We start from the raw sequence: 13,787 nt of genomic DNA, 5'->3' as shown, positions 1-13,787 counted from the left end.
GTTGCTTCCCTCTGATCGAGGCTGTTCTTTCGAATTGTGTAAGCCGATCTGCGACTCCTGACGCAACGATTTTCTGCTAGCGTGTTGATTTGAGCATCTTTCTGTTGCTAGGCTGTGCGGCTTTTCTCCGGAGATTGCGATGCGGCTGTAGTGTACGCATCTTCGATAGTTGCTTGGGTTTGTTGCTCACCCATGCGTTCCGTGCCCAGTTCCGGTCAGCTGCGAGACAGCCAATAATTTCACTTCTCGAAATAAAGTTTGTAAAGAAACAGTGATAACGGCAATCAGTTCGGCTGGACTGTGACAGTTCAACTGCAACTGTCGATCAACCGAAGCTGCGTTCTCGTAGTAATCATGAGCGAACTGACTAATAATAAGTAAATTCAACTTGTTCCGTTTTTCTTCTTTCTCTAAATAGTGGGCGCAAGATGTAATTGTACACCGCTGAAATTGCACGCATATGCCTTGAGGAAAAAGCCACGCAGTGGACAAAATTGGGTTATTCTGCCCATTTCACTGCTTCACGTTTTGTCGTGAGTGGTACGCGCTAGTGTCTGTGAGCGCAGCGTTTGTGCGTTGCTGAACTGGGGTGCACTTGGAGCAAAGATATGGTGAATTGACCCATTCTGGTGTAATAATAAAAAGGCATCCTAATTACTAATTGCATTGAATATCAACCTCAGAGCTTTCCTGTGTTCCGGGCGAAAGTATTTGAAACAAAAGGCGGTAGGTCGGAGGTAGGTGCATTCGACAGACAGCTCAACAAACCTTGTTGACAAACTCACGTGTGTACTTCAAACACTGCTGTTAAGCTCAAATTGCTTGCAGCTCTTTTTTTTAATATCCCAGGCATTTTTCCCCCCTTTTCAATCATGATGGATGTACAGCCAAAATTTTTATTAAACAGAGCTTCGATCAGTTGCTCCGCATTCCCAGCAGAGAAGCAGCGCAAACCACACACACACAAAAGCACGAGGTCAAGCACAGACTTTCTATCAGTCTGAAGGCACAAAGCCAACAGCAGCTGATAAGTGACTGTTGGTCAAGTACCCCACGTAATCTTGCATGTTTTTCACCAATGCTTATCGGTGGCTGTCGATGACCCTTAAAGCAAACAGATTCCCATTCACATAGCTTTTGGCTCTGCTACGAAAGTTGTGGGGACTTGTTCTGTATTCAGGCTGGATTGCTTGTTTCGACAACTCTCTCATTCCTTGTCAGGTACACTTGTATGGTACATACCATGGCCATCTCTTCTAGCTGGCTTGTCTGCCCGCGTGATGCGGCTGATAACTTTCCACACCTCTCTTGACTGTAATTCATTCATGGTGCATATAGCCAACTCTTAACAATTTTTTACAAAATGGACGCAGCTGGAATGAAACATCCTTCACTGAAAGTCATTTAGCTGTGGTTATATTTGCCCTAAGTTGGGTTTAAAGGAGCCATGAAGAGAAATACAACTTCGTGTAATTTGAAAGAACTAGGATTCAGTATCTCACTCAGCTCCATTACAGTCCCAAAAGATGTTTTTTTAAAGAAAAAAAAGCACGAAGTGTTTAAAAACTTTCAAATTTTGCACCACAGTGACGTGTTATGAGCAAGAATTACGTCATACGGGCCAACAATAAAACAATTTTCAGTGCGTTAACTGCACGCTAGCATTCAAGTGATGCGGTCAAATGGAACTACAGGCCCCATTACAGACGTCCAGACAGGTCAGTTAGGCGGCCGCCAATCGCACAAACAAGGTTCCGTGACGTCATAGAAAAGTTGCGGGAAGTTGGCTAGGGGGTCGCGACTGCTTCACACGTTTTCTTTCATATCTCCGTTATTTGTTCGAAGATTGCGATGATTTTGGCATCATTGTTACCGGGACTAAGCAGTGTTTCTAATAAACCCAACTTGTATTTTGTCTTCATGGCTCCTTTAACACTGAGTTTTGATATAACAGCTCGGAGACGTTCGCTGTTAGTGTTCCTCATTTTATTTATTCCTATGGAACTTGTTAGTGAATGCAGTGCTGTTGCCGAAATTTCACAAAAGAATGCCTGAAGTTAACCTTGCTGTTCTGTGGGGCTGTAATAACAAAACGTGTAATATGGAGAATATGGAGAACTGACAGCAGACAACCAGTGGACTATAAGGGAAACAGAATGGCTGCCAAGAGATGGAACTAGAAGACAGATAACACAATGGAAAAGGTGAGATTGAGATGAGACCAGAAGTAAAGCAAGGCAGATAACTCGGTGGAGGGATTAAATGAAGATGCTTGGCGGCAAATAATGGATTCAGAAGCAATAATAGTGTTTGGGTAGTGTTTGTTGGTTGGTACTTTTAAACAAAAGCAGCTCTCAAGGTGGGACATAAAAAAGGAGACTACACACTCATAGTGCTGTGTATGCTATGTGTGTGCCTCCTCCTCTGTGTCCCGTCTTAAGTGCTACTTTTTGTTTGTTTAATGAATTCAGACATTACCGGATAGGAGCAGTTGACCGCAACTGGGTCAGCAATTCATTTTGAAGCGGACTCTCTACTCGTTGCGAAAAGAAAATGGGCCTTCTTTGGGAAGGTGTGGCATTTCCACGGCTTGCTAACTTTCCTTGCTTTACTTTTATGAGGAAGTCATCGAGAGTGGTGTCAGGATATTCAGTGTGCTGCTGTAAACGACGCCCACAGTTATGGTGTGGAAAGCCATTTGCATTGTGTAGGGAGGTGTCTGTTGTGTGAGCTCTCGATATTTGTTCATATTTCTTTTGTACAGCGTATAAAAAATTGATTGCTATAAATTTGGAGCTCGAACTACAACCCACTAACTTGGAATTCGGTGAACTTGATGAATTTTTAGGTTGATTGTCTTTGGATGGCAGGTCATTGTGCATATACATTGCTTGCACATGACATCATAACAACCCTGTCTTGCGACCCACTTGCACCTTTTTCAGCGCTCTGAAAGATAAGAGCATCAGTTAGCTTTTTGCTGTGGTTGGGGGTCACAAACGTGGTGGCCACACTGACGTCAGTGCAAGCCGTCTATTGAGTGTTAACTTGATTGAGTGTGTGAATGAGATGCAACTGTACATTGCATCTTATTTTGATCGTGAGCACTTTTGAATGTAGTAGTTGCACCATTTTGCAATCGAGGGTGACTTGAAGTTGTATGACTTCGGGAAGTCCAGGTCTGCTGGCTAAGGACGCAGCTTTGTAATTGCAGTTTGTGGTCATTTCAAATTCCACGTGAAAACAAACTTTTAAGAAATTTATTGCTGACAACATTCCTATTTTTCACTATGCTTCGATTAGCAGGGGATGAAAGCTACCATGGTTGCACGACTTTTACTTTTGTGAGGTTTTTAAGTGCTCAGCTTGTGTCCTAACATGAGTTATCACAATACCTTCTTGTGTAAAGCATCCTGCTACAACCGTATTTGCGCAAAATGCAAACGGAAACTGTTGTGTCATTCAGTACGTGTGCTGACTCACTCCAACATGAACAGTAAAACGATGAAAGCCATGCAGGGCAGTACCAAAAGAAAAAAAAATCCTATTTAGGCGCTTTTTGTTTTTTATTGCTGAGTACCTGTTTTTTGCTTGGAACAAGAGATTATCCTAAAAAGAAGCTGTGCAGCACCTTTCTGCAGCAAACTTGGGCATTATGGCATGCAACTTTGAGCAGCTCCGGGCATGGTACTAACTGAAGGAGACACTAATGTGTTTTCTGGTTCCATGTTGGGGAGGGAACAGAATTTGCATTTTTAAACAGGACCACATTGAAAGACTCTGACAATACCTAGGTAGGTCACGTAGGTCACGTATATTGACCTACGATATTGAAGTGCTAGACCCAGTGTAGTTAGGGCACAAAGGAGCTGTAATGCGCAAGCAGGATTGCCGCCAAAGCAGGTGACGCCCCATCTTCAATCGTGTTTGCATTCAGGCGCATCGAATAAATGCCTTTGCAAGTCGGCTGCGTTCTCAGGATTTCACTTCATATGTGCCAGACACACACACTCAAAAAAAGAGAGAGGAGATTGTGAAGGAAGGGAAAAAGTTAAAAAAAGAAACCCAAACAAGCATTCGGTTCAAAATGAAATTTTAGAAACTTGGATAAATGGTGTGGCCGTGCTTCACATAGTCTTCCGACTGTTTTGTTCATTTTTGTTTGCTTCAGGGGCACTGCGAAATGGCTAATCGTTTTTAATGAGAGCAGGCATTGTAGCCACGTAAGGTTTGCAGCTTGCGGCAAAAAAATAATTATAAATACCGGATGATGGGCAGAGTCATTCTCACAGACACCTCTTTACTGTTGAACAACACATTGCGTAAAGACCAGGACTGTAAATGCATTGTGAAAGAGGAAAACGTAATTTCTTCACTGACGTGATACTTGTCTCTGTTGATTTGTGTCATTAATTTGTTTATTACCCTGTTTTTTCTCGTCATCGTATCTCTGCAGAAACTTGCCAATATGTGGTGGCACCAGCTTTGGTTACTCATCTTGCTGCCAGGTGAGCTCCCTACCCCTTCACCTTCAGACAGAATTTGAAGGAAAAAAAGAAGTTTCAAAGAAGGCTAAACATTTTTTTCGAATGTCCAAAAATGCCGATTTTCTTTAAAGGAGCCATGAAGACAAAATACAACTTTGTGTAATTTGAATGAACTAGGATTCAGTATCTCACTCAGCTCCATTACAGCCCCAAAAGATGTTTTTGTAGCGAAAAAAAAGCAAGAAGTATTGAAAAACTTTCAAATTTTGCGCCACAATGACGTGTTATGAGCAAGAATGATGTCATACGGGCCAACTATAAAACATAATTTTCAGCGCGTTAGCTGCACGTTAGCATTCAAGTGATGCGGTCAAATGGAACTAGAGGCCCCATTACAGACGTCCAGTCGTGTGTCGTCGCAACAGGTCAGTTGGGCGGCTGCCAATCGCACAAACAAGGTTATGTGACGTCATAGAAAAGTGGCGGGAAATTGGCTAGGGGGTCGGGACTGCTTCACACGTTTTCTTTAATATCTCCGTTATTTGTTCGAAGATTGCGATGATATTGGTATCATAGTTATCGGGACTAAGCCATCTTTTTAATAAACCCAACTTGTATTTTGTCTTCACGGCACCCTTAAAGGAGCCATGAAGAGAAAATGCAAGTTGGTTTTATTCGAAAGATTTCGTGTTTTATAGTGCCCCCAGCGCTTGTCCGGATACAAACGGTGCTTTATTCACTGAGAAATGAAACAATTTAGGTTAAAATTTTGATTTTCCCGCTCAATCGTGCGTTTTCGTGGCCCCAAGTGACATCACGGGAACCGACCGCTCTGCAGCCTAGAGTACCTTCATTCACGCATCCGCCGTACAGGGTAGAGACACGTAACGCTGGCGCCGCCATGTTCGGTTGCTCGCTCGCCGCCGAAGCAAGTCATTGTGTCAAAACCGCGCTAAAATTATCGCCGCAACTCGGTTTACTGAAGAAGTTTGAATCATATTGTCTGTTTCGCGTTGCTAGGTCTCGTGGGAAACGAAAAGAATAACGCGTTGAGCCCGTTGGCCCAATTGCGGCGGCACGGGACCGTTCAAAGGTTGTCTCCACCCTGTAGCGGTGTTGTTTTGTTCCCGCGTTTCTTTACGTTCCGTAACCTAGATGGCGCCACCATACCGTGGCAAGCGTTTGGTTTGTTTTTGCCCGCATTTAAACCTGGCTTGTTTTTGTTCTGGGAGAAAATATTCGTTCCCTGAAACAGTGCTCGCTCGACAAATGGGGTCACGTAAGACACCGTTGCTTGCGTCAATCGGCCAGTGTCGTCTGAGACAACCCCAAGCCCCATAGTGCTGTGCAGCTAAACGAAAGCGTGCTGTGCGCAGTACGAACAGCAGAACGCATCAGTACTTCTATGTTTACATGTGCTTTCGTAACTTCCACTGTTTGTCCCATCATTCCTATTGCTTTGTAAAGAATGTGCCCTAAATTTAAGCACAAATCGCTCGTTCGTCTAGTTTGTAAGCTCTACCTAATTTGCGTCTGCTTCTGCCAGCCTCCGCCAATCGCAGAGCTTAGCCCATGTGACATCACAGGTTCTGTTGCGGGAAATGAGCTGGTGGGTCGCATGACCATTCCCGTTTTTCCTCATTATGTAGCTTATTTGAGCGAAGTTTACGTTAAAAGTGGTGTCAGTATGATTCTAAGGAGACAATCTTTTGAATGAACCAAACTTGTGTTTTCTCTTCATGGCTCCTTTAAAAAGGCCATGCAGACAAAACACAAGTTTGGTTCATTCAAAAAATTGCCTTGGAATCATACTGACACCACATTTAAAGGGACACTGAAGTGATATGTAAACATTGCGGGATTACTAGCGCAAATTGTAGTCCGGAGTCCCCAGGCCATGTTTCGACCACTCTAGGCGCGTTTACGCGATTTTATTTAGTAGAAAAACTAATTCGAAAACGCTGTCCTCCTCTCTTTACGCTCGCCCATTTTCTGTGGCGTTTTCGTGTGACGTCAGGAGGGGATGAGCTGGCAATTGGCTGTGCCACGGCTGCGCTACTGCACGGCTCCCCGGTCGACAGAGTCAGTCGGCCCAGCGTTTCGTCCGCCGGCCGCCGGCGGGTCGTCGCAATCAAGGAGGTTAAAAAAAAATTGCTTGGTCGCAATTCGTTCGCTTAGTTGAAACGAAGCCAGGACACGTTTGTGAATGGAAGAATGTGCCTTTCTTTACTTGGTTTGTTTGACACTGTATCTAGCTCCAAGTCAAGGTCGCTTCACACAAGCGCTGCACATGCGACGCTTCGCTGACTGGTACGCCAGTAGGAAAATATAAGGCCTCTTGAAGGCGGGAGAAGAGTCAGCGAAGTCAATATAGGTACTAAGCAAATAAAATCAACTGATATTTTTACCGTACAGCGTAAAACTAGGGCGCGGGAAGCACTTTTTTGCGCTGGGCGAACAAGCACAGCGGTCAGCAGCACGACTACGCATCTGCGAACGCTTTTCCGTCTACGAAATGCAATTGCTAGACGTGAGCTACTGTGGAAACTCGGGCGACGCTTACTGCACGATCGCAGTACAACAAATAGTCACCTAAGAGGCTTGAAATGCCAAAACTAAATAAAAGTGTAAACCGGTTGTACAATATATACCCTATATTAGCAAACCATTCGCGTTCCGTTCCGTGGCCTAGCAGTCTGGGGCGCTAGGAATTCACCCCAAATGTTTTGCGAGTCACGAGTTCGAATCCCCGCGGGTACGTGCTTTTTTTTTTGTAAGTTAACTTTTTTGTTTTCCGCTGATGTTTTCTATATTGAGTTCACCTTTTTTGGGGCCGCAACGTTCATGGCTACACGAACTAGTTCACAAAACGCGCGCAGGCTGGCACTGGCGCGCTAGCGAGTTCTCGTTGGCGTGCTGTTGCCATAAGCACCGACTGCTTGCAGGCAGTGGGCACAGGCCAGAATGAACAGACCCTTGGCCTGGTGCGAACACGCTTTTTACGATACAGGCATGAGGGAGGCAAGCTCCAAATGTGGGGGAAAAGCGCATGACATTTGGGCGTCTGCGGGTACGCGGAGGGCGTTCATGCACTGCGTAGGTCTCGGCTAGTGAATGCTACGACTACAAGCCGTCCTGGGAGGCTTATCTTGTGCATTTTACAGCCGACAACATGGCAGAAGCGCGGTACGATGATTACTGAGATATTGAGAATGCCCATCCAACAAAGCCATTGGTTATGTTTTACAGAACCGAAACCGAAACCTAAACTTGTGTGATTGCTAACCTTGGGCATCGTCCAATCACGGCGCCCCTCCTCTCAACGTCACAGCCTTAGTTGGTGCGGCCGCCGCAAACCGCGCATGGTAGTTTTTCTTCTTTCGCGCTTTGTAAAATAATTACCGATTTGTCAACCGGATAAACGATGAAAAGTGTGCTAATTTGAGCCAGTCTACGCAGTGCAAGCAAAAACAGGAGCTTGACAAATTCACTTCAGTGTCCCTTTAACGTAAACGTCGCTCAAATAAGCTATATAATTAGGAAAAAAGGGGATGGCCATGCGACCCCAAGATCATTTTCTGCAACAGAACCTACAACGTAATATGCACAGCTGTGCAGTTGGCTGAGGCCAGCAGAAGCGCACAAGTTAGGGGGGGATTATAAGCTTTCAGAAATAGCTATTTTCGCTTAAATGTGATGCATATTCATGTTATAGCAGTAAGAACGGTGGGGTAAACAATGAAAGTTACAAAAGTAGATGTAAACATAGAAGTACCAGTGCGTACTGCTGTTGGTACTGTGTGCATTATGCTTGTTACAGCTGCACAGCTGTCCAGCGCTTTTGGGTTGTCTCGAACGACACTGGCCGATTGGCGTAAGCGACATTGTCTTACGTGACCCTGTTTGTCGAGCATGCCCCATGTTTCATGAAAGGCTGTGTCCAGAGTGCTGTCCTGTAAGCTGTGCTATAAGTAGAACCTGTACTATAAGAGTGCTGTACTGTAAGCATTCCACTAAATCGCCATCTATTGGCGTTACAATGAAAAAATGGCACATTTGGCACTACTTCGCCTGCATTAACGTAACGCAATGTAAACTAGTAAACTAAACTAACCTAACCTAACCGAAACTAAGCTAACCTAACCTAACACTACCCCAAGCAATAAAAATTATAATTAAAACTTAATAGGTAAAAAAAATAAAAGTGGCAATAGCCGGACTTGAACTACCACACTCAGTAACAGGAAGCTAAGACGGAACCTCTACACCACAACGACAGATGCTTTGGCCTGTGTCAGCCGAGTGCTCAAAATTTGAGTGTTGACAGACGGCACTCTAGACACTGTGTTCACGAGACTGTTACTACCCACCATAACAAAAACAAGCTGGGTGCAAATACGGTCAAAAACAAAGCGAGGGTAGGCAGCGGCCCTGCGCAGTATGGTGGACTGATGGTAAAAAGGCATTCTGCGGTCCGCTGGTTAGTGCTACAACGCACTAACGTTCGCTTGAAGACCCGTCCGTGCTACGACATCGCAGATGTCGCAAAACACACGATTTAATAGGAGAACCAAAATTTTAACTTAAATTGATTAATTTCTCAGTGAATAAAGCATGTGCTGCTGGACAAGTGCTGGAGGCACTAATATAAAACACCAATACTTTCGAATAAAACAAACTTGTATTTAGTCTGCATGGCCCCTTTGAGGCTGCCATTTTTGCAGGTGTTCTTTCTTTCTTCCTGAGTACTATTATGCTTGTAACATCTGTACCTGTTTTGCTGGATCACTTACAAAAAAAAAGGCGGGAAGGAGGCTTTATTTGGTGTGCTTGTGTTAACAGTCTAAATAGTAGGAAACTTATTCGTAGAAAAAAAAAGTGTCTTCGCTTGTTTTGTACAAAAAACATATGCTGCAGTCTTTACAGAAGCCTTTGAGGCGGAGCTGTTCCTTGCTTACAAAGCAAGATTTCTTTGAGGGTGGTTCAGTTGTTTGAGAGAAATAAAAACTGTTGAATATGTTTTAGTACTACGGGGATCTTAATTGTTTTATCACATCACACTAGTAAGAACAAGAAATTAGGAAGAAAAGAAGCCTCGTGCAAGCCAAGGGGACCACGAAAACTTTACAGCGAAGTACAAATCCAGCAGTGCTGTAGCCAAATATTTTTTCTGCCTTGTCCCAAAACAATTTGCAGATTGCTGGACAATTTTTACCAACTTGTGGAATGCAATGAAATGCAAAAATTGTGCTAAATGGACAAATAGAGGAAGGAAGACAGACAATGCGCAGACATGCGCATTGTCTGTCTTCCTTGCTCTGTTTGTCCATTTAGCGCAATTTTCGTATTTCATAATGCACCAACTAGCCCAACAGCACATTATACTGCGGAATGCAGTACGCAAAGAGTGCTGTTTTGCGCACTCATGCTAACCGTGGCATTTTGCAAATGCTGCACGACAGCCTGCAGCTGCCTTCGAGGCCCCCGTCTTGTCACCTTGGAAAACTCAACGGAAACTACGCTGGACATCACATGGACCCCCGTGGCATCTACAAGCGTGAACCAGTACACGGTAAGAGACGCTACCTGCGTTGGCTTTCACCACTGCTGAATATCTGCAAATAAAAATGCTCCGAAACAAGTTCAAGATGAATGCTAGTCACAGTGTTGTCAAATTAATTGCATTGTCATGCCTGCTGTGTCATTCTCCTGATAACTGGAATGAAACTCATGATTGCCGCTGGTTGCTGTGCCATCTGCAGAAGAGTCCACGAGACCAGACATTGGACTGTAGCCCTTACGTGAAGCAGTTTAATTCTGAAACATCACTGTGGCGTGGGGAAGCAACAAACCTACACACTTCTGTTTTCTTTTTGTTTCAGTGCAGTTGACAGTGACAAAAGCACTGCAAAGGGAGCCATAAGCATCTTTGTAACCTTTTTCTTTGCTATTATTTTCTAGGGTTAGCCCCCTAAAATAAGCGAGTACCAACTCATTCATTTTTTGATCTTGCTGTGTAAATACTGCTGACGAAAATTGTCCGCGTACAAGTTGGGGAGCAAAAAGAAAAAGAATTGGTTGATTTGTCTTCTGAAGGAATTAGTAACGACATAAAATACGGTGGCAGGTTATAATGTGCTGGTACACCCCGTTCTCTTCAATTGCTAAATTCTGTTGCTCAATTCTGTAGCTCAATTCTCTGGCAAGATGAAGCCGGCGGAGTACCGTTATTGTTCTAGAAGAGAGAGATAATGGCTCCAGTCCTTCCCTTTACTGTTCTACACCGTACTATGCTATCCCTTGTGAAGAAAGGGCTCTTGCTCCTCTGTTTACCATGAGGCCATTGGCATGTCATTCGTCTTTGCTGTGTGCTCATCTAACACTGTTTCTCGTTGAGGATTGTGATCGTGGCCCCCCTCCATGTTCGACTCCTTGCACCGATTTCTCGTGCTATAGTAGCAACCGTGCCTAATAAAAGCGACATTGGGATCGCTCTCATCATTTCTGATCCTCAGTGATGTGAGGAAGGAAGGAAGGAAGTAAACTTTATTTTCCTGAGCACCCTTAGTCCAGGGCGCCGTCTTGGGAAGCCGTGGCCATGGCTTCCTCCGCTCTGGACGTCAGCAGGAGCTGTGTCGCAGCGCTGGGGTCAGCCAGACTTGCCTCCCAGGATGCTAGAGTTGGATTCGAGATGGGGGTCAATTTTGGATGTCGATCACAGGCCCATATTGTGTGGAATATGTTTGGGTAACCTCCGCAGAACGAGCAAGTAGGGGTGCCGGGTAAATTTCGAAAGCGATGTGTGAGATGTTCAGTGGGTAATGTGTTTGTCTGAATCTGTCGGAGGAGGACAGACTGCCGCCTTGTGAGTGTACAATGGGGGGAGGGATGTACCTTGCGCTGCGCTCGAAAAGACTCGAGGTATTCGCGCGGGCTAATAGACGGCTGTGCATCACTTAAGGACGGCTGTGTACCGCTTGAGGTTGATGAGAGCTGGTCAGGTGCCCGGTAAATAGTGGCTCGGGCGAGCGTATGTGCCCGCTCATTTCCTGCCAAACCCTCGTGCCCAGGAGTCCAAATAATGTGGAACTTGTATGGTTTGTAGTCGAGCGTGTCTTTGATAAGGTGGGCTGTGCGGTGGTGCAGATCATTTCTGATCAATTGTCTGCAGGCGGCTTGCGAATCGGTGACGATGCACGTCATCCCTGTGGATCATGATGACGGTAATGCTGCATTGTGACCTAGGTACTGTATTTGCACGATTCTAACGCGCACCTTATTTCGCCAAAAGTACCCTTGAAATTTGCGTGCGTGCGTGCTACAATTGGGCTCTAAACCAAAATCGTCTTTCAGTGTTCCTGGCTTTAGTTTTAATTCTCGCAGGAACTGGATAAGAACCTTTATGAAGCACAAGGAATTTTTAGTGCCATAGTTTCCCGCGTCAAACAAAATGTCTGATGCCAGGTGTGTGGTGTCATCAGCGTGCTAGGTTCGGTGTCAAATTATTCTTCAAATTTTCATAAGCAAACTTTATTGCGCGTTACAATCGGGGGCGCGTTAGAATCGTGCAAATACGGTACATAAGTTCGCTAGTGTGAACAAATTTTCCTCGGAGCCAGGTCATGTTCTACAGTAGCAACAAGTCTCGTCTCAAATTTTTGTTGTCTTCTTTCTTGTAATCACAGGTTCAAGCCATGCCTGTCCAAAACTACGGCTCAGATTTGGGCCCCAGCCAGGAGTGGAAGTACACGAGTTCTCGGCAAGCCCGCCTGCTGGGTCTGAGTCCGGGCACCCTGTACAACGTCAGCGTCTGGGCCGACACAGCGGATGGCCCCAGCGATGCCACCTCGACGCTTGCCTGGACAGAGGTCGGAGGTTTGTCATTTGGGTTCTTTGATAATTGCTTTCTGTTCTTTCTTCAACATTTGCTTCCCGTTTCACTGAGGAGCATACGCACACGGTTTGTGTTTCAATTTGACTGTGTTGTTGTCTTTGAGTTGGTGCAATTGTTTGGTAGGTGCTGTCAAGTGATGCAGGATGTGACTTCCTGGGGAATGGGGATTGATAAAGGGAGTGTGTGTTGAGGGAGCAACCCTTGAAACAACTGCGTGAGGCGGGTGACACGTTACATTTGCTTGCTTGCTCGTTTTCTCGCTCACTGAGTAGCATTTATTAGCACACTGTCCCCGTACTCACTCGCTTTTCCGCCTGCGCATACATGTGCACGTATCTATATATTGATTAGTTATGCACGCATTGATTTAAGTATGTGTGCTAAGATTTGACGGTGTTTCGAGGCAGCCCCCGGGGGGTCACTCATGAAGTACCGTATTTTCGCGCGTATAATCCGCACCAAAAATGCGAAAATTTCAGTGGCAAAATAGGGGTGCGGATAATACGCGGGGTTTCTCCTTCAGTGCAGCTTCACGGCAGTGCGCCTTGTGTCGTGAAGCTGCACTTTCCAGTATAAAATGTGCGAGCAATACGCAAGAATTTTATTTTCTTTTCCGCCGTGCTGAAAGTGGGGGTGCGGATTATATGTAGGGGCGGGTTATACGCGCGAAAATACGGTAGTTTAATGCCATCCAGTATCGTTTGTCTGGTAAGCTTTTTTGCTTTTGTTGCATGTTAAACACGAAGCATGAATTGCCATTGTTAGTCATGTGGGCAAAGGATGGGGAAATGTGGACCGTTTCTTGTCTCGCTCGACATTTGCTTGACAAATTTCGTGCCGCAGTTATGGAGTTTCACCTCGTAGTATTACAGCTTCCGGCATGAAGCTACAGGTAACGTGAACTTCTGTGTCATGTCTCCGGTTGGATATTATTAAAAAGATTTTGCCCTGTGCAGGGGTGGAACAGCTGCGCCGCCATTGAGCGCCAAACATGTTTACCTGTGCCATCTTGCGCCGAACAGCCCCTGTTGTGCCAAACTCGTTTATCAGCGCCGTTCTAAGCTGCAGCGCCAGAATTGAGCCGCGAGATACGACCGCCATGATGGCCAGTGCCCAAAACTTGGCTGAAACATCGTGTTTTTGGCTTCATCAAGGTGTTTATGGTTTCGGTTTAATCATGGCTATTAGCGGCTATGAAACTTGGCTTTGGCCTAGCCGTAAGGCTGCAGGCACTACGCGCTATCTGTCTGAATTTGTGCGTGTTGTATATTTGCATGGTTGTGTTTGCCGGTGTCGGCCGCTGCGCCACAATCAACGGAAAATGACCAACTTGTGTGTCTTATCGCAATTAGGCAGAAAGGTTGTAGTTGATTGGAGGTAAACATCAATTTAGTCGCCCATTTTTG

General features: G+C 45.2%; 1 protein-coding gene across 2 annotated transcripts in view; it reads left to right on the top strand.

Moving 5' to 3' along the window:
- The window catches only part of LOC144162681 (tyrosine-protein kinase receptor Tie-1-like), a 53,709-nt gene that overhangs the window by 701 nt on the left and 39,221 nt on the right, over nucleotides 1-13,787 (top strand). For both annotated transcript variants that reach the window (XM_077693317.1, XM_077693316.1), the window contains exons 2-4: nucleotides 4,457-4,508; nucleotides 9,950-10,059; nucleotides 12,173-12,362. In XM_077693317.1, the coding sequence (XP_077549443.1) occupies nucleotides 4,457-4,508; nucleotides 9,950-10,059; nucleotides 12,173-12,362 (352 nt within the window). The remainder of the gene's footprint in view (nucleotides 1-4,456; nucleotides 4,509-9,949; nucleotides 10,060-12,172; nucleotides 12,363-13,787) is intronic.

This window comes from Haemaphysalis longicornis, unplaced genomic scaffold (genome assembly GCF_048455015.1).
Source record: "Haemaphysalis longicornis isolate Haplotype H1 unplaced genomic scaffold, Haemaphysalis longicornis Haplotype H1 scaffold_12, whole genome shotgun sequence".
Classification (NCBI taxonomy): domain Eukaryota; kingdom Metazoa; phylum Arthropoda; class Arachnida; order Ixodida; family Ixodidae; genus Haemaphysalis; species Haemaphysalis longicornis.
Note: the sequence above shows the minus strand (reverse complement) of the source record. Positions and strands in the feature narration are given on the sequence as shown.